Source organism: Canis aureus, chromosome 24 (genome assembly GCF_053574225.1).
Source record: "Canis aureus isolate CA01 chromosome 24, VMU_Caureus_v.1.0, whole genome shotgun sequence".
NCBI classification, from domain to species: domain Eukaryota; kingdom Metazoa; phylum Chordata; class Mammalia; order Carnivora; family Canidae; genus Canis; species Canis aureus.
Genome location: NC_135634.1, coordinates 42,953,653 through 42,977,349, shown reverse-complemented (window position 1 = coordinate 42,977,349; position 23,697 = coordinate 42,953,653). Strand labels below are relative to the sequence as shown.

The window sequence follows — 23,697 nt, the reverse complement described above, 5'->3', positions numbered from 1 at the left end:
ACCATTAATCCGCAGGCTTTCTCTTTATTCTTTCTTGTAGCCCGTATTACAAAGACTTGATCATTCTGCAACCCCTGTCACTGGCAACTAGAAATTATTGCCAAGAAAACATCACCTGTGAAATTTTGAGAATCCCCAAAGTCGAGTCTATTCATTAGGATATTTTGCTTCATGATGCATTTTGGCAGTTTGGTTGTCTCCTGCTTGTGGTTCAGACTCAATGGGGTGACCTCCCCAACAGGTTGATGATTGCATTTTATCTTCTATTTGTTGTTACACAGTTGAAACAGATTGGGGTTTTCTTTCTTTTTCTTTCTTTCTTTCTTTCTTTCTTTCTTTCTTTCTTTCTTTCTTTCTTTCTTTCTTTCTTTCTTTCTTTCTTTCCTTTTTTTTTTTTTTAATGAAACTGGCCTGAAGTGTTAGAGCGCACAGTGGCAGGTAGTTGTCATAGTGAAGCAGCTAATACACACCCCCAGCAAGTAGCATTCATATGGAGTGATTACCTTTTTATTTTATTTTTTTTGGAGGATTACTTTTTTAAAGGGTTCACTTATTCTTATTTGTTTGAGGGGAGCAGAGAGAGAGAGAGAGAGAGAGAGAGAGAGCACCAGAGAACAAGAGAGCATAAGCAGGGGAAAGGGAGAGGGAGAAGCAGACCCCCTGCTGAGCAGGGAGCCCAACTCGGGGGCTCGATCCCCGGACCCTGGGATCATGACCTGAGCCAAAGGCAGATGCTTAACTGACGGAGGCACCCGGGCGCCCCTGGAATGATTACTTTAAAGAAGGGATCGATGACCGGGTAGTGCATTCAGCTCCCCTGTGTTATGCCAGCGCGTGCTCCATCTCATCGTCATTATTTTGAATCCCTGCAGAAATCCGTGCGACTGACAGCTTCATTTTTAGCCTTTGTCGTCTTCACTAGGAGCATCCCTCCTGGCAGCCCGCGAATCAGGCGTCATTTCATCCCCGTGCTGCTCACGCATCCTGCTCTGGGGTGAAGCCCACGAGCTCTTGCACAAGATCATTAATTCTGATCATACTTTCCTTCCAGCTCCTTATTCCCTACCTGGCGGAACCGACTCCTGAGCACGACGTTGGGCATGGCTGTGGGGACCTGCCCTTTGCACCCAGTTCTGTCTGCTAGCACCCGGGGTGACGGGCTTCAGCAGCGGCTCACCTGGTGGATGGTCTCTGGGGACCACTACCGTGGTGTTGGGGCCCATCTGTGCCCCCCACTGACCCCTTACTCTTTCTGCCCTCCTTCGTCAAGGAAAGGCGGGAGGTTGTGCTGGCTCTCTCTGCCCTACCTCTTGGGAAGTAAGGAAAGGAGACTCTCCTTTCCCTTTCTAAAGCCATTTTAAAGTTATTAAATTGCGGGGCACCTCGGTGGTTCAGCATCTGCCTTTGGTTCAGGTCATGATCCTGGGGTCCTGGGTTTGAGTCCTGCATCAGGCTTCCCCGCGGGGAGCCTGCTTCTCCCTCTGCCTGTGTCTCTGCCTCTCTCTGTGTGTCTCTATGAATAAATAAATACATATTTAAAGAATCTTAAAAAAATAAAGTTATTAAATTGCTCTAAAGCCCTCTAGGACAGATATGTGAGGCATTCCTTGATTTTCTTTTTCAAGACCTGGGAGGGGGCCCTGGAGAGTCCTAATTCTATTTCATGTAGCAGGACACCTCACAGGCTCTACAGCTACTTGCATAGGACATCGTCGGTATTCATTCAGCAGCTCCCGTGTGCCGTGTAGTGTTCTTAGGGTGAGGTGGGGGCACTCCAGTGAGCGAAACAGGGAAGAGAAATCTGACCTCACAGGGTTTGCAGTCTAGTGGGGAAAGATACAAAATCAGTATAATAAGTAGGTGACATTTTTTCCCCCACCACGTATTAGAACATAATAGATGTTTTGGAGAAAAATAAAGCAGGGAAGGAGGAATTAACAGTGCAAAGGGGTGCAGACGTGGCATGCTTAAATTGTGTGCCCAGGGAAGTCCTCCAGATGAGATTTAGGGGCACCTGGGTGGCTCAGTCAGTTAAGCCATCTGCCTTCAGCTCAGGTCATGATCCTGGGGTCCTGGGATAGAGCCCCGCATTGGGCTCCCTGCTTGGTGGGGAGCCTCCTTCTCCCTCTCCCTCTGCCGTTCCTTCTTCGGCTTGTGCTTTCTCTCTCCCTCTGCCAAATAAATAAAAATCTTTTTTTTTTTTTTTATTTAAAGAAAATGACATTTGAGCAAAGGCTCAAAGGAGGCTTGGGGGCAGCCATAAGAAATGAGAGTTCCAGGCAGAGGGAACAGCCAGTACAAAGGCCCTGAGGTATAAGAGTGCCTGGAAATGTAAAATGCTGACTGTGGTGTCAGCACACAGGAAGTACCCAGTGAATGGCAGGTAGTACTAGTTTTGCAGTTGTTGTTCTTGGTGTTCATACTAGGTTACTAGGTATAAACTCTATAGGGACACATACTGCATCTGTTTAGGTTTTTTTTTTTTTTTTTTTAGCAATTTTATTCCCAGATCTGATATAGTTCGTATCAGATAATAAGACCTCAATCAATATTTGTTGAGTATCATCATTATACTTTATTCCAAAGAAGTGCCTTGGTTTGTCTACACTTAATCCTTACTTACAGAAATATTTTCTGTTGCTTATAGATATAACCCTGACCATTGGCCTTCTTCACAGAGATTGGGTTTTTTTTGTTTGTTTGTTTTTGGTGTGATGATAACTTATTATCAAAGTTGTAGTGCTGTGTTGTGGACAGAACTCTTGGCTGGAAGTCAGAGGCACAGCTCTGGCATAGTTCTTTGGTAGGGGCTGCGATAAGTCACTCCACTCTGTCCTGTTTCTGAACAGTGATACGGTTCAGGAAAGTCCTTCTCTATTTCAAGGTTGCTGTGAGCACAGATGAGATACTATTTGGCAATGTCCCTTGAAAACTCTCTGTGGCCTCCTTAGACGGAGCAGTAGGTATCATGCCTGGTAGCCTTTTCTGTGCACATGGAGAGCTGTGCTTTGCATTCTTGGTGCCTCTCTGGGGCTGACTGTTGCCAGCAGTGGGCAGTGGCCATGGAGCAAAAGCCTCAGGACCTCTCTGGCCATCAGATAGGTGGTCCTGGCCTTAGGAATATCTTCCTCCAAGCTTCATAATGGAGGTTTGGACTTCCAGAATTAATTTTTTTGTAATTATCTCTTCAATTTACTTAAATCACTTAAATGTCTTGTTCTGTGTTCAGGCCTGTGTTCAGTGTCTTAATTTGTGACATCTAGGTCAACCTCAGATGTTGTTTTAAAAGGTTGATTTCAGAAACATGGCTATCTGCCCCCTTTCTCCTGGCTAATGAAGTTCTCCTTCCTGTCAAATAATTCTTGAAGTGATACCCATTCCATGAAGACTTCCTAAAAATAAATCAGAAAAGAGAAAACAATATTGTGGCTTAAAAAAAAAAAAAAAAACCCTTCACATCTGTGTCTTGTCATGCATTGCCTTCCAAATATCAGCTGATCTCTTTATTTTGTCAACACTTAAAAAAAAAAAAAAAAAAAAAAAAAAAGCCCTGCCATGTTTTCGGTGTTCCTTGACATGCTGGGAGTAGTGCCATGAACATGGTAGATAAAGCCCCTGCACCCGCAGAGCCCACAGGGTTGTGGGAGAAAAAGAAAACATTACTTTAGATTTTGTAGTGAGGGAAGACTTCTCTGAGGAGGTGACATTTGAGTAGAGAACTTTGTGAAATGAAGTAGAGAGCCATGCAAAGCCCATTCAGGCAGAGGGCCCAGCAGATGCAAAGGCCCTGAGGTGGGAATGATCTCGGCGCATAGTCTAGGGACAGAAAGAAGGTGAGGAGGGAAGAGTGTAAGGGAGGAGGGGAGACAGGAAGGGGTCAGATCAGGGAGAGATTTGTCTGACTCTGGAAGGCGTCTGGGTTTTACTTTAAGTTGATAATGATCGTAAATATTTAAAATAATTTGCAGTTTAAATAAGTTTAAATTCTCCAGATACCAACCCATCCCCTTTTAACTGAGATTCTGTAAAGGAATTGCCAAGGGAGCGCGGAGAATGTTGTGACATTTTTGGAGTTTCATTTTATTCGGTCCAGAATCCCTCAATATTCCTTAAGGAGTTTGTTGGAAATTGTCGGACAAGGATAATTAGCAGGACGGGAAGCTGTTTTACCGAGTGGAATTCTCTCCATGTGTGTTTATGTGTGAATTCATTTCAACAGGAGAAATTGAGGGTCTCACTTCTCTGCAGTCTCTTCGTCACTGAATTTGATTTTTTTTTTTTTTTTTTGGATCAGCCCTGAGAAGCCAGGGACACATCAGATAGAGGTCTAATTTTCTGTTCACAGAAGCAAATGATAGTTGAATAAAGCATGGAGAACATGTGCGAACCCTCGAGCTGTCTCAGGAGGAGCGGGTGACCAGTCCCTTATGTTGTAGCACGTCTCGAGTTATGACACATGGTGATTCACGGGTCAGCAAAGGCCTCAGAGATAAACACTTTACTCAGAAGCATCGTCACAGTTTAAAGACCTGCTGGTGAATTTTTATCCTCTGTACCCAGCCACGATCACATTTCTCTATGATCCCCCTCCACGATAACGAGGTAGAAACTCTCGAAAAATCCTGCCTCCCGTGAGTGTCCCCCAATGCTCTGCTCTGGCTGACAGCTGTCATGCATGCCGATCATTTTTGGAAGATTTGATTCAATAACGTCACCTTAAAAAAGGGTTGTTCAGCAGGTAGAGATCGGGAGACGTAGGTAAGCATCCTCTTTAGGGGAGAGAAGTTACTTTGGGCGGTCATGTCTCCTAAGGCAACCTTGCAAGGGTCCAGAAGGTGCAAAAGGAGGTTCCAGTTTAGATCCTTAGTGTCATTTGTCGTGTGACTGGCCGGCCAGAGTCTCAACATTGGCATCTTCCTAATGAGCCTCGGTTTGAAATGTTCTTGCCCTAGAAAATTCCTCTCAGTAACATGTTCCCAAAACCAGCGTTATTTAGGGACTTGGGTTTGGGGAAGCTCTTCCCCTAGGTACATTCTTGCTGGTCGCCTGTTCTGCGTGGAAGGGTTAATGTTGGGATGACCTTGGGGGGCACCCCTATGACAGCACCAGTAGTTAGAGACGCGTAAACCGCCGGTTCTGCAGGAACACAGTTTCCTAGAGCAGCAGCTCCGAGACACGGAGCTAATTGCCCAGCGAAGGCAGCGCTTTCTTACGAAGGCATAATTGACCCATTTATTGGTCTCGTTTCAGCTCGTGGCAGATCCTTGTGCCAGCACCCCTTGTCACCATGGCAACTGCAGCAGCAGCGGCTCCCAGGGCTACCTCTGCGTTTGCAACGAAGGCTATGAAGGTCCCAACTGTGAACAGGCCCTGCCCAGCCTCCCCGCCAATGGCTGGACCGAATCCATGGCCCCCAGGCAGCTGCAGCCTGTCCCCGCCACCCAGGAGCCCGACATCATCCTGCCCCGCTCTCAGGCCACCGTGACCCTGCCCACCTGGCAGCCCAAAACAGGGCAGAAAGTTGTAGAAATGAAATGGGATCAAGTGGAGGTGAGAACATTTTGTTGCATATGTTGTTATGTAAGGAACCGGAGCGGTTTAAAGGATTCCAGGGGTCCTGACGTGGGCATGGAGATGGAAGACCTTTGGGGCACCTGGGTGGCTCAGTGGTTGAGCATCTGCCTTTGGCTCAGGTTGTGATCCTGGGGTCCTGGGATCGAGTCCTGCATCTGCTTCTCCCTCTGCCTACATCTCTGCCTCTCTCTCTGTGTCTCTCATGAATAAATATAAAAATCTTAAAAAAAAAAAAGGAAGACCTTGAAGTTACCGCCTTGACAAGGCACCGTGTCTGACTTTGCCATCTGCACCTATGTGTGGGAGCTCTCATTCGGTTACACGAAGGAGGCTTTTCAATTATGACTGTTTGGGGGGCATACAAAGAGTCAGCAAGGAAAGAAAATGAATGAAATTATTTTCTAGAACGATATCCACATACATTTCTGTGAGAGAATCTCGGATTGGGGGCAGACCCTCCACCCTTGACCTAATTCTCCTTAATGTTATGCTTAACTTCTTGTTTGTTTATTATTTGGTGTCTTGCAGCCCATATGATCTTAACCTGAGACACTATTAGTGATTTTTAGAATATTTTGAGAATGCCTTTGGGAATGCAATTTCTGAATTTTATCTATTTTGGCAGGGACGGATTCTGTTTATTGATTCTTGTCCAGGCTGGGTTTGGCTTGTATTTTCAAGCTCATTGAAGGTCTCATTTTGAGGAATTTCCAGCAGACCCTTGACGATTAACATATAAGATAAGTTTGCTAGCTAGGAGAGTTGGGAAACAAATCCAGATCATGACTTTGAGGTGACATGGAAAGAGTGTAATTCCCTTCTGTATCTTGTATTTTATGTGACATCCTGTGATTGTATGTCATTACTGGTTTTGTAGCTTAAATGACAAAACACATAGATCTTGTGTAGCACTTTTAGAGTCAAGGGATATGTCTAGAAATTTCCTTTATTGTTGCGAAAGAGACAAGACTTCATTTCTTCTTTTATTTTCTTGGATTGTTCTAACCCGTTGACCCATTTCTTTTTTCATGGCCACCCAATTTATGAAGGCCATATTCCGACTGCAGGGCAGTGTTTTCAGCCTGCCTGAAAAAAACTGAACATGTTCTGATTTCAGACTTTTAATAAATGCTTTGAAGTTTTGGTTTTAATTCCTCCTTGCGGAATGACTCACTTCTTGAATGTGAACTAGATTTGATTCTACATTTATCAAGGAAGTGTCCCTTAAAGAAAATTTCTCCCCAGCCGGCCGGCCATTGTAATCTATTTATTTAAAGACATGCTATCCTACAGTTGGTAAATGTAGAAAGATAGGCCTCATATTCCTGTCATGCTGTAACTTCTTAGGCTATTCAAAAAGCAGGTTAAAAGTTGCCAGAGGAAGATGGGGATACAGTTGGGTTTCCCCTTTTTACGAAGCTAACGATGCTTCAGAAACGTGAAGCTATTTGGAGCCTCTAAGGAACTCAAATGGAATGTCACAGTTGCCAATTAACACAAATTTAGTAAGTCGGACTTGCATCTTTGAATATCCACGGTGGGTGGTGGGCTTTCTCCCCAGCATTTGACTACCAGCCCTTCTGGATCATAAATTCTAAGTGTCGGGTGTGGATGGAAGTGCCGAGAATTTCTGTATTGTTCTCAGTTAATTCACTGATGATGGATACATTTAATACCCCTTTGTTTTGACTCTCCTGGGTGAAGACAGTGCTCACAGCATGAGGAATAAATGAATAAATTGGTCCGAACCACCTCAGTGGACACGGCTCCGGTGTTCACAGTTGTGTTTTCTGAAGAACACGATTGTTCCCCTCATTGAGCTCCTTTTTTTGTACACATTGGCATGTTGCTACCTAAAAAATGAAGGTGTAGTCCACGGGGGAAGAGATAGGCAGCTTCCCAGTTCGCTGGCTTTAGCAGGTGCTTCCTGAGACCCACCTCTGGACAGAGCAGGGTCACTCAGACCAGGTGCTTCTTGCTTGTTGCTCGTTCTGAGGCTTGTTCTCCTGGTTTATGCTGCTGCATGCAAGCCAGTCCTTAAGGGCTGCTTTCTTGTTCTGTAAGCATTTAGCCCCTCATTACCCCAGACTGAGCATAGAGCAGAGGCCAGTGACTGCTTAGGAACTGGAAGACAGTATCCTACCAGTTAGAGCACCCCAGGGATTGGTAGATGGCTCTCAGGAAAGCTTTTGCATTTCAGAAAATCAGATGGCAAAGCTTTTCTTTTGAGTTTGTAAGGTTTCACTTGTCCCCTGTCTGTCTCCACCTCCGTGTCATCTAAAGGCAGCTCATGGGATTTTTGCTTTGCAATATTATCTTGCATTACACCCCGATGACTTATTTATCCCTTTTCTTCCCCTCCAGGTGGTCCCAGATATTGCCTGTGGGAATGCCAGTTCTAACAGCTCTGCCGGTGGCCGCCTGGTGTCCTTTGAAGTGCCACAGAACACCTCAGTCAAGTAAGAACACCCACAGTTGGAAACCGTGAAGCTTGGTACTGGGGACTGTAAGCTGGGTTGTGCCCATCTGTGTAACTGGTCAGTCCAGTGAGAATCATGGATGAGGTTCCATGTGGAGATGTGGCCTATATCACTCAAAACCCAGAAGGACCTATTTCAGGGGAAAATATTGCAGTGGGGATCCAGAATTGTGGAATTGTGTGGGATGAGTAAGGTGGGCGATCAGAAACCCTGAGGCCTTGCATAAGATCCAGAGCCAGAGCCTTCACTTCCCAAATGACTTTTGCTTCTGGAATGCTTTGGCCCCTTATGATTTTAATGGACCATTGGTTGAATTCATGTGTATAATTTATTTATTTATTTTTAAAAAATATTTATTTATTTGACACAGAGAGAGAATAAGGAGGGGGAGTGGCAGGCAGAGGGAGACAGAGAAACAAGCTCCCCACGGTGCAGGGAGCACAGTGCAGGGCTCTATCCCAGGACCCTGGGATCATGACCTAAACCGAAGGCAGATGCTTAATCGACTGAGCCACCCAAGTGCCACCCCATGTGCATAATTTAAAATCCAAACATTACAATTTCATTTTTAAAAACATGCATCTGGAGAGAGAGAGGGTTGGTTTGGTTTTGGTTTAGACTTAAACTCTTTTGAATTACATACTGCCCACTGTCACAGGGAAGAGCAGGGCCTGAGCACCTGCTGTGTGGCAGGTGACCTACAGGTGGGGCTGGAGCCAGGATGGAGCTGTGACCCAGGGCTGCTGACACTCCCTCTGCTCATCCTTCTTTGTTGCAATTACCCTCCCCACCGCTACCCAACCCCATGCGACCGAATGGGAATTTGCTGTCCAGTCTTCAGAGATTTTAGAAGACCGAGGGACACCTGACCCTGGGCGAGCTAGTGCTCGGCATCAGCTCCCTTTGAAGAGGGCAGTGGGCACTATAGACCTCTAACATTTATACAGAAGCATTTGTGCCCTCCTTGCCCCAAAATGTTTGGAAGGAGGGACTTTGTTACATTGCTCCTGCATCCCTTCCCCTGGAGACTTGAACTCACTCTGCTGGGGGTTAGAGCCAGGATGGGCAGTGAACCCAGCCCAAGGAAGAAGTCCCCCTGGGGTTGGGGAGAAAGGTGTGGCCTCTGAGGCAGCTTCCAGTTCCACCAGCAGGGGGACCCCGGTCCTAGTGTTTCGCTGCTTGTCCAGAGCCAGCTTTAGGGAAATCAGGATCTGTAGTTTCCTTTAAGTTTATGAAACCATCTCCTAGCACTCTCCTGTCTGGCTCATATGATCTTACTTTCACAAGTCTTTCCAAATAGTTTTTTTTTTTTATAGGATTTTATTTATTTGAGAGAGAGCACAAACAGGGCGGAGCGGCAGAGGGAGAGGGAGAAGAAGGCTCCCCCCTGAGCTGGGAGCCCCATGTGGGGCTCAATGCAGGGCTTGATCCCAGGACCCCAGGATCATGACTTGAGCCGAAGGCAGACGCATAACCGTCTGAACCACTCAGCGCCCCAGATAGTTCTAATCTTCTATCCCTTTAGATGCTTTTTGTTTTTTCTCCTCTCAACAAACTTAAAGTTCTCCAAGATCCTCCTAGGCTGCAGGCCTGGGCAAAAATAGCAGGCTGACCCAGGCTGAGTAAGATGGGAGTGCTGAATAACCTCTGGATGCCCTGAATTCACTTGTAAGGCTTGCTCGCCGCCCCTGGGACTTTCATTTATTCATGAATTCAACCTTTGATCAAACCCTGATTGAACATCCTGCTGCAAGCCAGGAGCTCTGCCCTCGGAGTACACAGATCTTCTCGTAAGAGCTGGTTCTCCAGGAGCACGAGGAGGGAAGAGGCAGCTGCGGGGTGGTGGGAAGACAGGGAGGGTCTCAGACAGAAGAGGTGACTCAGGCTGAGCCTTGCAGAAAGGCACGTTAGCCAGGCACACGGGGTGCAATGGCTGGGAGCTGGGACAGCACCTGCTTGGGAAGGGACAGTAGCTGCATGTTGGGGGAGCGTTGGCCTGTAAGGTGGGAGTTGTGGGGTTTTGGATTGAAAGGGGAACCGAGGCCAGGGCTGATTTGCTTTCTAGCATCTCATTCTTTGATTTTACGCTGGAAAACAAGCAAAAGGCAAGAGAAGCCTGAAGCATGGGAGGTGACACACTTTTGCTTATGTTGGCAGCACAGCTCAGGTGGCCGTTTGGGGACGCGCGGCACGTTTATAGTAAATTCAAGCAGGGCTCCAGATTGTGTGAATGTGGAAGGATTTGTCCCCAGAAGAACTCCATATGCCCTTTATTATTGGTCACAGTTGTTACTCAAAGGGGGATTGTCTTGTGGTCTATTTTGTTTTTGTTCTAAAGATTTTATTTATTTTATTCATGAGAGACACAGAGAGAGAGGCAGAGGCATAGGCAGAGGGAGAAGCAGGCTCCCCATGGGGAGCCCGATGTGGGACTCGATCCTGGGACTCCATAATCATGCCTGAGCTGGAGGCAGTTGCTCAACCACTGAGCCACCCGGGTGTCCTTCTTGTGGTCTATTTTGAAGCCCATGGGGGCCTTTGTAATGATTTCCTGAGACCTTTGCGGGTGTACGTGTCATCTTATTTTTATTTGTCACTTTGTCGGACTGGTTCTAAGATGAATTTTTCTACCTCCTTCCTATTTTCAGAATTCGGCAAGATGCCACTGCGTCGCTGATCTTGCTGTGGAAGGTCACGGCCACGGGCTTCCAACAGTGCTCCCTCATCGATGGGCGGAGTGTGACTCTCCTGCAGGCCCCCGGGGGCCTGGTCCTCCTGGAGGAGATGCTGGCCTTAGGGCACAACCACTTCATCGGTGAGTTAATGAGCTACCTGAGACACACCTGCTTTGGCCCGACCTGGGTTCGGTGTTTCCAGATGGTGGGTGGGGCATTATGCTCAGATAATCTGAGTCCTAGACATCAGCTCTATTTCTTCCATTTTAGGTGAGGTTTTGCTTATGATCAACATGGATTTCTAAGCTAGCATGTCCCCTGTGACTCAGCATGGAAAAAGCATGTGCTCTGAACCCCTGAGACTGTGTCCCAGCTCCGGACAGGGCAACATGGATGTGTGACCTTTGGCACTTTAGAGCTCAAACCTGCTTCCTTTTGGACTCTAGTCTGCTTCCTCTAGGACTAGTGGGCAACCTGACACACTGAATGTTGGTCTCTCAGAAAAACCCTGTTGTCACCTGATTCAGGCCTGACCTAGGATGCTGGGCACAGCCCTTCAGAAGCCACTTGCTACATCTGAACCTCTGACTCAGAAGCAGCATGGAGAACTCCCTTTGGGGTTCCTCTTCCCCACACTCATCTCCTGGGTCACTTTTGACTCTTCACTTTCCTGAATATACTTAAATCTGCAGTTTATCCTTCCCTAAACTATTACATTCCCCAATTCCTCTGCCCTAGAGTAGAAATGGTCCTCATAAAGCGAGATGCATCCCCCTGCCCCACTGTCCTCTGCTCCTCCTAAAGGCTACACATGGGCAATTTCCAGAAGACCCTTCCCCTGGTTGGCATTCTGACCATATCCCGCGTTGTCTTCATCCCTCACCCAGCACTGAGCATCTTTGGGGTTGGAACGTGTAACTCCTGCCCCTTAGCAGACCCCGTATCATCAGCTGCTTTATCAGAGCTTGTTGCTCATGCAGCCTCAACTTGACACAAGCTCAAGTTCAGAGTCTAGCCATCCCAGTCCTGTGCACCCCAGCAGCCCCCTGCATCCTGCTGTTAATACCCCCTCCTGTCTGGTCATATATTCCAACAGCCCTCCCCTGGAGAGGGGCAGAGACAGTGTTTGCCTCTCAGGGACATTGTGAGGGTTCAGTGTGATAATGGATGCGAAGGTGCACATCACAAACGTTAGGGATGATTCTAGGTTACTTAGAGTACTCTATTTTTTTTTCCTGAGATATACTACATATTTTACTAAATTAAGTGGAAAGTATACAGCAGGACATACTCTCTAAGATATATGTTTAATGGAGATATAATGAAGATAAACTGGTAAAATGAAATGCTCGGCTCTTTGTAATTCGTATTGTATTTTTATTTGATGGACCTTCCTCTGATAAGAAGGCCATTTCCCAGTCGTTGGAAATCCAACTGAGGTGTGGGTTGTGGGGAGCAGGGATTTCACTGGGTGGAGAAATCAGGGTGGGGAAAAGAGGGTGGGGTCTTTAACTTCAGCCTCCTATTTGTCTGTTCAGATGGATATTGGATTACCAGCACGATATAATATTGCCCAAGTCAAATCTAAATTTTACTCCCCCAAACGTTGCGAGTAACTGTTATTTCCTTTCTCTGTCTGTTGTAATAATTTATCTACAAGTTTATAGTTTGTATATTTTGGTAAAGAGTTCCAATTTTTCTTTTGTATTGATTTTTTAAGTTTTCCTTTTTTAGTGGATTAAGCTGTCTTAGGACATGGAGCTAACGTTTCACAAAAATGTATGTGCTACCACCACTCTTTATTTAAAATGTCATTAGTGTTACCAGAAGATATCCATTTGAAATGTTAGCTTACGCTTGGTATCACCTTTGGTTGTAACATAATTATAACTTCAGACTGATGTTGGGGGTAAGGATGGAGATCCGTAAGGATGGGTTTTCTAGCACTGATATAATTTAATACTCTTGAGATTCAAGGAATTTTATGAACTCCAACAGAATTTGGGCTCATTTTGCTAATAAAAAAATTCCACAGAAAAAAATTTATTTATTTATTTATTTATGATAGTCACAGAGAGAGAAAGAGAGAGGCAGAGACATAGGCAGAGGGAGAAGCAGGCTCCATGCACCGGAAGCCCAATGTGGGATTCGATCCCGGGTCTCCAGGATCGCGCCCTGGGCCAAAGGCAGGCGCCAAACCGCTGCGCCACCCAGGGATCCCCACAGAAAAATTTTTTATCTTGGGTTGAAGTGTATTGCTCCTTAGAGGAATAATTTTTAAAAATTTCATTGGGTATATTAATAACTAAATTAAGGATTTTTTTTTCTCAAGACTTAGATGCAGGTTATGATATGGAGACAGGGATTTTGAGTAACAGCCTTTATTTCTCTAAACTGTTATTTTCCATGTGGAAAATTTGTGCTATCTTTTTAAATTTCCCAAGTAGAACATTTTAAATGTTTCATGCATCTTTGTATTGGAGCTCACAGTCTTTCAGTGTTCTTCTTTTTTAAGGTAGGGGACAGTCTCGTCACCAGCTCCTTCTGAGGAAGAATGGCTGGCCTCCTCACAGTGCAAGACTGCCTACACCTACACACTGCCAGCCACTTCCTTTACAAGATCTTTTTATCTTAAAGAAACAAGATTTACCTTTTGTAATCCTCTTGGAAGTCTTATGCTTTACTACAGTGACATGTGTTTGATGCTCTTTTTGTTTAATTCTTTTTAAAGGCGGCTTCTTAAAAATGATTCATTTTTACAACACTGGGCTCTCTAGAAATGAATACATTTTAGCTAGGGACCGAGAGACTCTTCTGAAGAGCACAACAGCATTCATTTGACAGATGAACAAGTGGAGGCCAGCGCGGGTGAGAGAAAGCTTCTTCCACGCCAAAGGGATGGTAAAGTTCTGGAGTCGTGGTGCTGTGTCCTAGTCACTGCCGCTCCTTTCTAGAAAGAAAGGCACTTGCAGGAATGGACTGTCTCCTCTCTGCCCCTCACTCTCAGTGCATTCCACATACAGAATCAATGACCAAAGGGATTTTAATATTTCTGCGCAACAGAGTGGAGGAGTCCCTTCTGTGGCTTTGGGAGAGAAACTTGGTCACTGTTGCCTGCTTTACCCAAATATTCTTTCTTTCTCTTTTTTGAAGATCTTATTTATCTATTTATGAGAGACAGAGAGAGGCTGAGACATTGGCAGAGGGAGAAGCAGGCTCCCCACAGGGAGCCCGATGCAGAACTCGATCCCAGAACCCCAGGGTCACGACCTGAGCCAAAGGCAGACGCTCACCCGCTGAGCCACCCAGGTGCCCCTACCCAATAGTCCTTCTAAAAGTCTCTTGCCAAGAGCCTGTTAATGTTCTGCATGTCTGATAATGTACTTATATTTGACCAATTTCAGTAACACTCCATTGGATTTTTAAAAACAGTTCCCCTTTGTTACCATTGCATTATGAATATTTATACTCTTTCATGGAAAGAAACGATAGAAGATCTCACGAAGCGTGTGGCTCTCCCTTCTGTGCCTCAGTGCGTCAACCCCTTTTCCTCTGTGTTGTCATCCGGTATCAACACTGCTGCCTTCTCCTTAATCATTTCCTCTGCTTTCCCTAAATATGCTTCTCTCAACTGAGTTATTTGCTTTACGCAATGTTTTGAGGTCAGTAACTAAATTGACCTTTGAGTAGCCTTGGCTGCTCGGTGGCCAGCAGCCAAGGTGTGTGTGTGAGCTCACTGAGTGGTTTATCTATCTGATGGCTCGTGTCCCCAGATAGGAAGGATGCATGGTTCCAGTCGCATTTCTGTAACAAGCAGTTGTCTGTCTTATGTAAGGGTTTCTGTTGCTGTTTTTTTTTTTTTTCATTTTTCACTTGGAATTGCTTGGACGCATTGCTGTGATTAGACGCTCTCAGGGGTGAGGGCCACAGCCTCTGTGTGAAAACATTTACTCAGGGTGAAAGCGCCGTTGTTGGACTCCTTTTCTAGGCTTTTCTTTCTCTGGTCACCTGCCCTTAGGCACATCTCCCGGTGCTTCTCCTTGGGAAACTCTATTCACCCCCCTGCCTGTCCTGTCCCCATCTGGACCTCCCCGCTCCCCTGTCTTCTCCATACCTCAGCCCTCCTGTCCCCTGCATCTCTTTCTCTCCAAGTCTTCATTTAAACTCTCCTTATTTAGAGTGGTTTAGGAGAAAAATGGCCAGCCAAAAATTCTAGTCTACGTAGATTCTCCAATCCTCTTAAACTCTCATAAATTCTTAAAGACACATAGACAACCCTGGAATATTCTCATGGTTCTTCTTTTGATCAGAAAGCTCAGGCTGGGCATGTCTGCTTTACCTATACTTCTGTTTACCTGCTGGTTCAGAGAAACCCCGCTTTTCCCTTCACATCTTTCTCTTTTCTAATCCATACCTGTTGTCACCACCATCTGAAATTTTCTTTCTTTCCGCATCTTTGAAATTATTTTCATTTTGATCTAGTGCATTCTCTTACATGATCATTCTTTTTTATACAATTTCTGGTACATTTTTAACGTCTAATTTATCTCGTAAAAATAAGTGCATTTTTAAAAAGATTTTATTTATTTATTCATGAGAGACACAGAGAGGGAGAGAGAGAGAGAGGCAGAGAATAAGTGCATTTTTATGTTTAATCCACACCAGTGGTATTTCATTTGCAACCTACTAAAAAGCTGCTCCAAGGGTTTGAGATCTGCTTTAAGTTCACAAAGAAATGAATGATGCAACCTGTGGCTCATAGCAATGCCCTTGTAGGAGCTGGGCTTGCTTCCTCAGGATTACAGCTACTAAATTAGCCACAGAACCCTAGAAATAATGACTTCTAGGTCTTTGTAACGGATGTCTTAACTAGATTAGAAGTTTTCCCATTCTGCCTATGACCCTTTTGTGCCTCCCGGGAGCTGCAGAGCACTTTGCGTTTCCTTGATTCTATATTTTCAGCTTAAAAAGATTCTTGTCTTGCAAAATGGTTTCTAAAGCAGCATGTTCTCTTTATTTTCTTCTCTTGACAAATAAGAAGGAATAATGCAGCACTTTAGTAGGTACAATGAAGGTTGAGATTTTTCCTTTGGTAAGACGGCACTGATGCAATGGTCCTTCATAGCCTCAGGCTTTAGATCTTCATGGATTTATCCTCACTGGCATCATGATTGGAGATATAGTCTTTTGTAGTCTAACAGTTTATACGGACTTTTTTTTTTAATTTTTATTTATTTATGATAGTCACAGAGAGAGAGAGAGGCAGAGACACAGGCAGAGGGAGAAGCAGGCTCCATGCACCGGGAGCCCGACGTGGGATTCGATCCCGGGTCTCCAGGATCGCGCCCTGGGCCAAAGGCAGGCGCCAAACCGCTGCGCCACCCAGGGATCCCCGGACTTTTTTTTTTAATAGCAAAATTTTGTTTAAAAAGGTTTTATTTATTTGAAAAACAGAGCACAAGCAAGGGGAGTGGTAGAGGGAGAAGGAGAAAAAAGCAGACTTCCTGCTGAGCAGGGAGCCCAATGGAGGCTTGATCCCAGGACTCCGGGATCATGACCTAAGCCAAAGGCAGATGTTTAACCAACTGAGCCACCCAGGCATCCCAGAGTTTTTAACAAAGGACCAACTGATGCTTTATTCTTAGGCAAAAATTTCTAATCTGAGCTCAGTTGGACCATGGTTTTATGGCAGCCCAGGTGTTCAAAGGTCACTTTTTGAGAATCCCATGAATCTGCTGCACTAGAGATTTTTTATGTATTTATGCATCTTTCTTAGGACAGAGCCAAAAAGTTCATTAGATTGTCAAAGATAGGAGTCCAAAATATTGAGAACCACCGCTTTAAGCACTGCGTGTGGTCATGTGAGAGTACATAGGCTTTTTCAACATTTTCTGCTCATTTAGTGTTGTTTCTTTTGAAAATAATATCTGCTTCCAATGTCCTCATACCAAGAAACGGAACCTCCTTTTATTAAGTTACACTTGCAGGCAGCAGGGCTGTGAGAAATACTCAGTTCTGCGTTAGTTTAGAAAATGTGCATTGCATGCCTCTCATTTCCCAAGCACTGTGCTAGCCTGGAAATGCAAAGGTGATTTAGGTGTGGTCTTCTGAGTGAATGGGGCAACACAGACAGAAACAAGTGTCATAGATAAGACACATGCAAAAGGGGCACAGGATTCAGAGGAAGGAGCGGCTAGCTGCCAGAGGGAGGTAGGGCGGGCCAAGGGCTCTCCTTGGATATACAAAGTGCAGTGTATGGCACTTTGATGGCACGGGAGTCTGTGTTGTTAAGATAATTTAATAATAGTGCTAGAAATTGATTAACGGCCATCACAATAGGATTTCATTTGAGCTTGCCTGTGACAGAAAATCCTATCCATTCCTCCAACTGCCTCTCATCTTGGATATGAACAAAGTTATATAAAGTTAAGCGCTTCAGGTGTGAATCTTATTTCCTGGGTTCTCTTCACTGGGCAAAGGAGGACCACACCAATCAGGGCAAGGGTGGTGGGCAGTATTCAAACAGGAAAAGTTCCAGTAGAAAAATAGGGACAGGAGATTTCTTAACATCGCAGTTTGGCGGGAGAGCTTCCCAAAGTCATGCATAGTGGCCAATATTAATTTTTTTGCACGTGCCTATTTTAGCAATTTAGACCTCAGACCTCTAGGCCATTTCTTGATGAATTCTTTTGTTTGTCAGGAGAGAAAAATAACCAGGGGATAAATTGGCCAGACACTGGCCCTCCCCATCTGCCATACTTCTCCATCTTGTTCGTGGCTAGCTTCCAGCTGTGTGTGACCACCCTGTGGCAGTGAGGACCATGTGGCTCCAGCATCTGGCTCCGCGTGGAGGACACAGAGTGGCAGGGAAGGGCTGTGAGGAGGAAAGGGCTAGGTCTAGGCCAGGGCTTGCCAGAAGCAAGGGTTCCCATGAGGAGTAAAAGATGCTTCATATATGTTTTCCTCTTCCTTGTCGGAAAAGCCACAGGGGGATGCAGAACGAAATTGGTAATTCAGCTCTTGCAACTGCAAAGATTTTATGGCCTGCTTATCTCTCTCCCGCACACTCTTTAAGTTATATTTTTCCTGCCTCTGATGTCCATTTTAATTTGTATTTCACTCTTTAATGGTATACATTTTCTGTGAGCTCCTCAGATCTTTTGGAATAAGTTAGGCTATAAAGAAAGACGATATTGGTTGGGGCACTTAAAATTTCAGTATATTCCTTTACTATACCTTGATAACACCTTCCTGATTATGATGTGTTATAGGGCCCTTGGAGTAAGGATGTGTATTTGCATCTTAGCTCTGACCCAGTAAAGTAGGGTTGGTTCTCAGAAGTCCTATAACTCGTCGTTCCCATAAGTAGGTTGCTATTGGACTTGTTTCTAAATTACCCCTGTAGAGACAGAACATGAGAGACTCCTAACTCTGGGAAACAAACTAGGGGGGGTGGAAGGGGAGGTAGGCGGGGGGTGGGGGTGACTGGGTGACAGGCACTGAGGGGGGCACATGATGGGATGAGCACTGGGTGTTATTCTATATGTTGGCAAATTGAACACCAATAAAAAATAAATTTATAAAAAAAGATATACTGGCAACTACAAAAAAAAATAAATTAATTAAAAAAAAATAAAAAAATAAATTACCCCTGTATTCTTGCGGTATCAGACCTTGCTTACTTGCATGCAGCCTTCAGGCTTCCTTTCTTTTGACCCTCTGCAAGTCATTCCCATACAAGCAGAATCTTTCTAGCCAGCTCCTATTTGTGAAGGAGAATGGAGTATACAACTTTACCATCTCAATCTGGGTTTCTGAGGTCTCTGGCCTCCTGGCTGTATGGTGAGCTGGAACCTTCCTCTCTAAGCTCATAGGCACTGAGCCTCCTCTGGCTCCCTGAGTGAAATCTGATTTCTTGCCAGCATAAGGTCCCACTGTCCCGGGGACCCCTTCACGACTGTCACCTTGTCTGACTACTGTTCTATGGTAGGTCTCGTCTCTGTGATCTGGACCCTTTGTGTCTTCTTGATACTCCTAGATGTTTTTCTCAGCTCTTGTATGCTGATGCCTGCCCACAGTGGGGCTGTTTAGTCCCTGCCTCTGAATCCTGTGGCTTGAATCACTGGTCACCTTTTTCAGATGTTCATCTGACCCGACCCTGCACATTCCTGTTTGATCATGTCTCTGGTATCATTTTCCCCTAGCTCTGTCTCCTGCTTTTTTTTTTTTTTTTTTAAGATTCCATTTATTTTTTTGACACAGAGAGAGATTGAGAGCACAAGCAAGGGGAGTGGCAGGCAGAGACAGAGAAGCAGGCTCCCCACTCACCAGGGAGACCTATGTGGGGCTCAATCTCAGGACCCTAAGATCATAACCTGAGCCAAGAGCAGATGCCCAATTACCTGGGCCAGCCAAGCGCCCCTCCTCCTGCTTCTTTTAACTCATGACATTTTTGCTTTACCAACTAAATCTCACTTTTCCTTCTGATAATCATTTTGTCAGCCAGCAGCACATAATGTAACATCTGAATGTTCTTTATCTTTTTTTTTTGTATGTTGATTTTATATCTTTAATTAGACCATAAATTTCTAGAAGGAAGGGACCGTATCATAGCTTCTTGTACCATGATGGCCATATGGTGGCCACCTGAGTGATTACATTTTGCTCATATGTAACAGTTATTCTGCTCAGTAAATGCCATGTGAAGAAATTTCTAGTTGTAAATGTCAGTCTTAAGAATTCTTTGTAGATTTTTGCAAGCCACCTCTATGACATTTAAACTTTCCCCTCTTTATTACCTTAAAAGTATTTGAGGATCAAACACACACACACACAAAGAAAGAAGGAAAGGTAGAAACTTTCCATCATTCTTTTGGGAATGCTACATTTTATATTTTGTCCTTTAAGATGTCTTGCTCTGGCAGCCTGGGGTAAAACAGTCAAAGAAAATTTAGAAAGGACACCAGCTATAGAATCATTAACATCTTCTTTTGCTAAAACCTTAAGATTTAACAAAGGGAATGCAAATGTCTCACCTTTTCACGGTCACCTTAAAACCACAGTTGACTATGGTCTTTTGAAATCCCTGCAATAGAGAGAAGAAACTTGGAAATGTTTAAGAAAAGAGCAATAGTTGGAACAAAAGTAGAGTTTAAGTACAGGGCTGTCCTGAACAGTATAATTCAGATAAAATTCTTATAGCTCCCATTTGCCTGGTTGGGAGATTTCTATTAAGTTAAATTTTACTTAAATTGAAACCACATTTCTATGTTATTAGCAATCACAGTTATTCTTTTTGATCTTTTTATTACTGGTAATGAATATTAGAATTTTTTTATTAGTTGGCCTTGCGCTTCAGTGCCTTGCTGTTATTTTCCTAGACATTGTCATTATCAGCATCATTTGTTTATTGATAGCTGTTGATTGTGGTGATAAATTAAACATTGTTAACAAAACCGCATTCCACTGTGGGTGGTTGTGGTCCCTAGAGTTGACCATCTAAGGTTCCCTGGGCCAACATTGAGCATCCGTTGCCTTGGCTGGGTGGCCCTGGGGCAGGTGAGCAAAGGTGAAGGAGATGTTTCTCCTACCCTTCAGGACAGTCTGGGATCAGGTTTTGTGGAAGGCAGATTGCTGGTCTACCCGAAGAGCTGGCTGTTCCACATCACACAAGCTCCTCAGGTCATTCTTTCACTTTACCATAATTTGTGCAAATTCTAGGATCCGTAAGTAAAAGTCAACCGTAGGATAGAGCAAAACCAGTCAGGGTCCATGCCTGGAACATGACTCTAAGTTACAAAGCTGCTTCTGCAGAGCCCCAGCTTCAGAATTTAGGAGAACAAAGAGACCGAGGGATTCTATTATGTGGGCCTGATGCATCAGGTGGAGGGGCTGGCTTGGTTTGGAGAAGCAAACTCAAGATGTGTCTTCAGCACCATAAATTCTCCCAGTCTCCCTCCCCATTCAGTCACATTGTCTCTTGTTGTCCCTCAACCTTTTATTTAAAACATAGAAGTCGCTCATGTTACTTATAGATTATTTTGGAAAAATGAAGCAATAAAGGAAACTTTTTATCTTTTAAAGAATTTCTTATTAACTCTGAAAAGAAAATAAATGCCTTAACTGAGACTAGTTTTAATCCAAATCTAATCTGTAGAATTTGATGGAACCATTCTGTTTTCTTTTAACTTAAGAGATACACCTTCTCAGGGCTTTACCAGTTTCCTGTCAAAGCTTTTCTTGGCTTCTGTCAGTGCAAATTTCAATTAAGAAAGTAATTTCATGAATTGCTGTGTTTATAGCCATTTTCTGCCCCTCCAAGGTGTACCTCCTTTACTTCTTTCTAACAGGGAGAGAAAGGGGAGGGGAGGGAGAGAGAAAGAAAGAGATTGAGTCTTAGGGCTCCACCCAAGATTACGGTTTTCTCTCACCAAAGGGTAATTTTCCAATTTACCCTTTTCTGAAAATTAAAAAGGCTCCATGACAATAGATAATATAAATATAAATAATATTCACACATTTTTGGAAAGAGGGACACATTCCTGTGCTGTTTGGTTATTTGCCTTTTTTTTTTAATAAGATTTTTAAAATTCATTCATTCATGAGAGACAGAGAGAGAGAGAGAGAGAGAGGCAGAGACACAGGCAGAGGGAGAAGCAGGCTCCATGCAGGGAGCCCAACGTGGGACTTGATCCTGGGGCCCCAGGATCATGCCCTAGGCCGAAGGCAGGCAGATGCTAAACTGCTGAGCCGCTCAGGGATCCCCTGCCTTTTTTACTTAAGGCATCACTGACATTCTTTTGTGTTAATAGGTGTAAATCTGTCATATTCTTCTTAATGGCTGTATAATGTTCCATTGAATCGGTGTGCTATAATTTATTTAGTCAATATGCTATTGTTAAATAATTAGCTCCTTCATTTCTTTTGCCTTTGAAGACAGAATTTCAAACACAATTACAACCTCATCTTTGTATCCTTTCTAATGATTTATTTGGGTTTAGTTTCCAGATAGAGAGTTTGCTGGATCAAAGGGTTTGTGTATTTTAATAACAACTTTGATACACCTTATCAAACTGTCTTTAACTTTCTTCTAGTTTTCGCTCAGGATAGCCCGTTTATGTTTGGAATAGTGTGCATTGTTGCCCTGGCATCAACTTGTGACTAGTTGTTGTTAACTCGATCCAACTTTGTGTTGACATAAACCTCTTAGCAACTTCCTTAGCAATCCGAGATGCTTAGGGATCTCTGCAGGGAGAAAAGTGGTCACTCATAGTTTCCAGAGAAAGGAGAGTACAGATCTCTTTAAGCAGAAGATACTTAAAGTGCTCACACATCAGAGTCGTAGTAAATGGAATGTTTCATTGGATTATTGCATTTGTACATCTGAGTCGATGTAAAATGGTGGGATGGGGTGATGGAGAAAGAAGAGTGGTTGCTGCTGTCATGGTTCCTACCACATGGTCAGGGTGACATTTCTCCGTCTTAATGTCATGCAAACAACGTTCATAATCCAGAAGGCTGCAAGCCCTGATTCCAGTACCATCTCCTTCTCTTAGATTCTTTTGCTTTCCCATTTCCATATGCTGAAGGTAGATATTTAAGTTCCATCTATCATAGACTTTTTATGAGGTTAGAATTATTCTGTGAGAATGGAGCAAAGGATTTTCCAGAAAAGACAAATATTTTGAAAACGCATCAGAGATGCTTTAGAGATAACCATTTGACTTTGACACGAGATCGTGGTAGTTGTAATTGTTTTTCACAAAGCTCTTGAGTCGGAAACTGAGAGCAGCAAGTAAATGGACCAAACTGGGGCACGTCAGCAGGAGAAAATTGTCTAGTTTTTAGAGAGGAGTAGAAATAATTAGCATTGCATTTCAAAAAGATTCTCTTGCTTTCTTCTCTCTAATGCTCTGTCTGACATTTGGGTTTTGAATGCCATGATATTTTTGGTATCCACATACATCCCTAGCAAGCAATGAACTCATGGTTGTCCTGTTTTAATGCCGTAATTGTGAGTTTGACCTACAAAAGTTATATTTGCTTGGTAGACAAATGGAAAATCTCTTTAAATAAATACACTGGCAAATACTGTTTGGCTACATCAGTAATAACAGGTGCCAGCCTCTGGAACACGATCATGTTAAAAAACAGGCTCTGTATCCTCTGCTCATATCCCTGTTTACCATCCGCAAACATTTATTGATTAATTACCACTTGTAGGACACCATGCTCACTACGGGGCTACGCAGAAATTTGAGATCCCAGTTCCTGAACTGGAGAGATTTTAGCCTCCAGGGATGCAGGATATACTCATTATGTAACCCACTTAACTGTCACTGTCCCATGGTTCTGTCTTATTCATAAAGTCACATCAAAGAAACCCAGTCAAGTAGCCGGTAATGGATTAAAACACTTGGAATCTTCATCTTTTTGAGAGAACCCAAATGGCAGTGGGAAGAATGCATTCCTATCATGCAGCAAAAATCTCACTGATCTTCTCTCCTCCTCACTGCAATCTTCATAGTCTCCATGTGTCTGCCACTTGCTCTGTGAAATCCCCTCCGCCACTCTCAGTGTCTGCTTGCCCAAATCTCAGCTCAACACTCAGCCTTTGAGACGTTTCCTATTTTTTTATTCTTGCTCCTCTAACTCTCCTACTACACTATAGCAGTGAAGTCTCTTGGGTTTGTTTGTTTGCTTTTATTTTTGTTTTGTCCATTCCTGGGGTTCTCCTCTACAGAGAACTGGCCTGAGAACTGACCCAGCAAGTGAGAGTCCTTCTGCCCTCAGAAGCAGAAGTAAAAAGAAGAGTGTAAATATCCATATAATAACTAGTTGCTACTTTTGTTAGATATGAGTGATTTGAAGATGATAGAGAGTATATAAAGAGGTAAATGAGAAGATAAATGAGAAGATAAAAGAATGCTTATTAAATAGCAGATGAATTGTATAATTTAAGGGCTACA

General features: G+C 44.0%; 1 protein-coding gene across 1 annotated transcript in view; it reads left to right on the top strand.

Moving 5' to 3' along the window:
* The window catches only part of DNER (delta/notch like EGF repeat containing), a 320,012-nt gene that overhangs the window by 136,420 nt on the left and 159,895 nt on the right, over positions 1 to 23,697 (top strand). Inside the window, exons 2-4 of the mRNA XM_077869106.1 lie at positions 5,251 to 5,550; positions 7,939 to 8,033; positions 10,703 to 10,869. Coding sequence (XP_077725232.1) covers positions 5,251 to 5,550; positions 7,939 to 8,033; positions 10,703 to 10,869 — 562 coding nt within the window. The remainder of the gene's footprint in view (positions 1 to 5,250; positions 5,551 to 7,938; positions 8,034 to 10,702; positions 10,870 to 23,697) is intronic.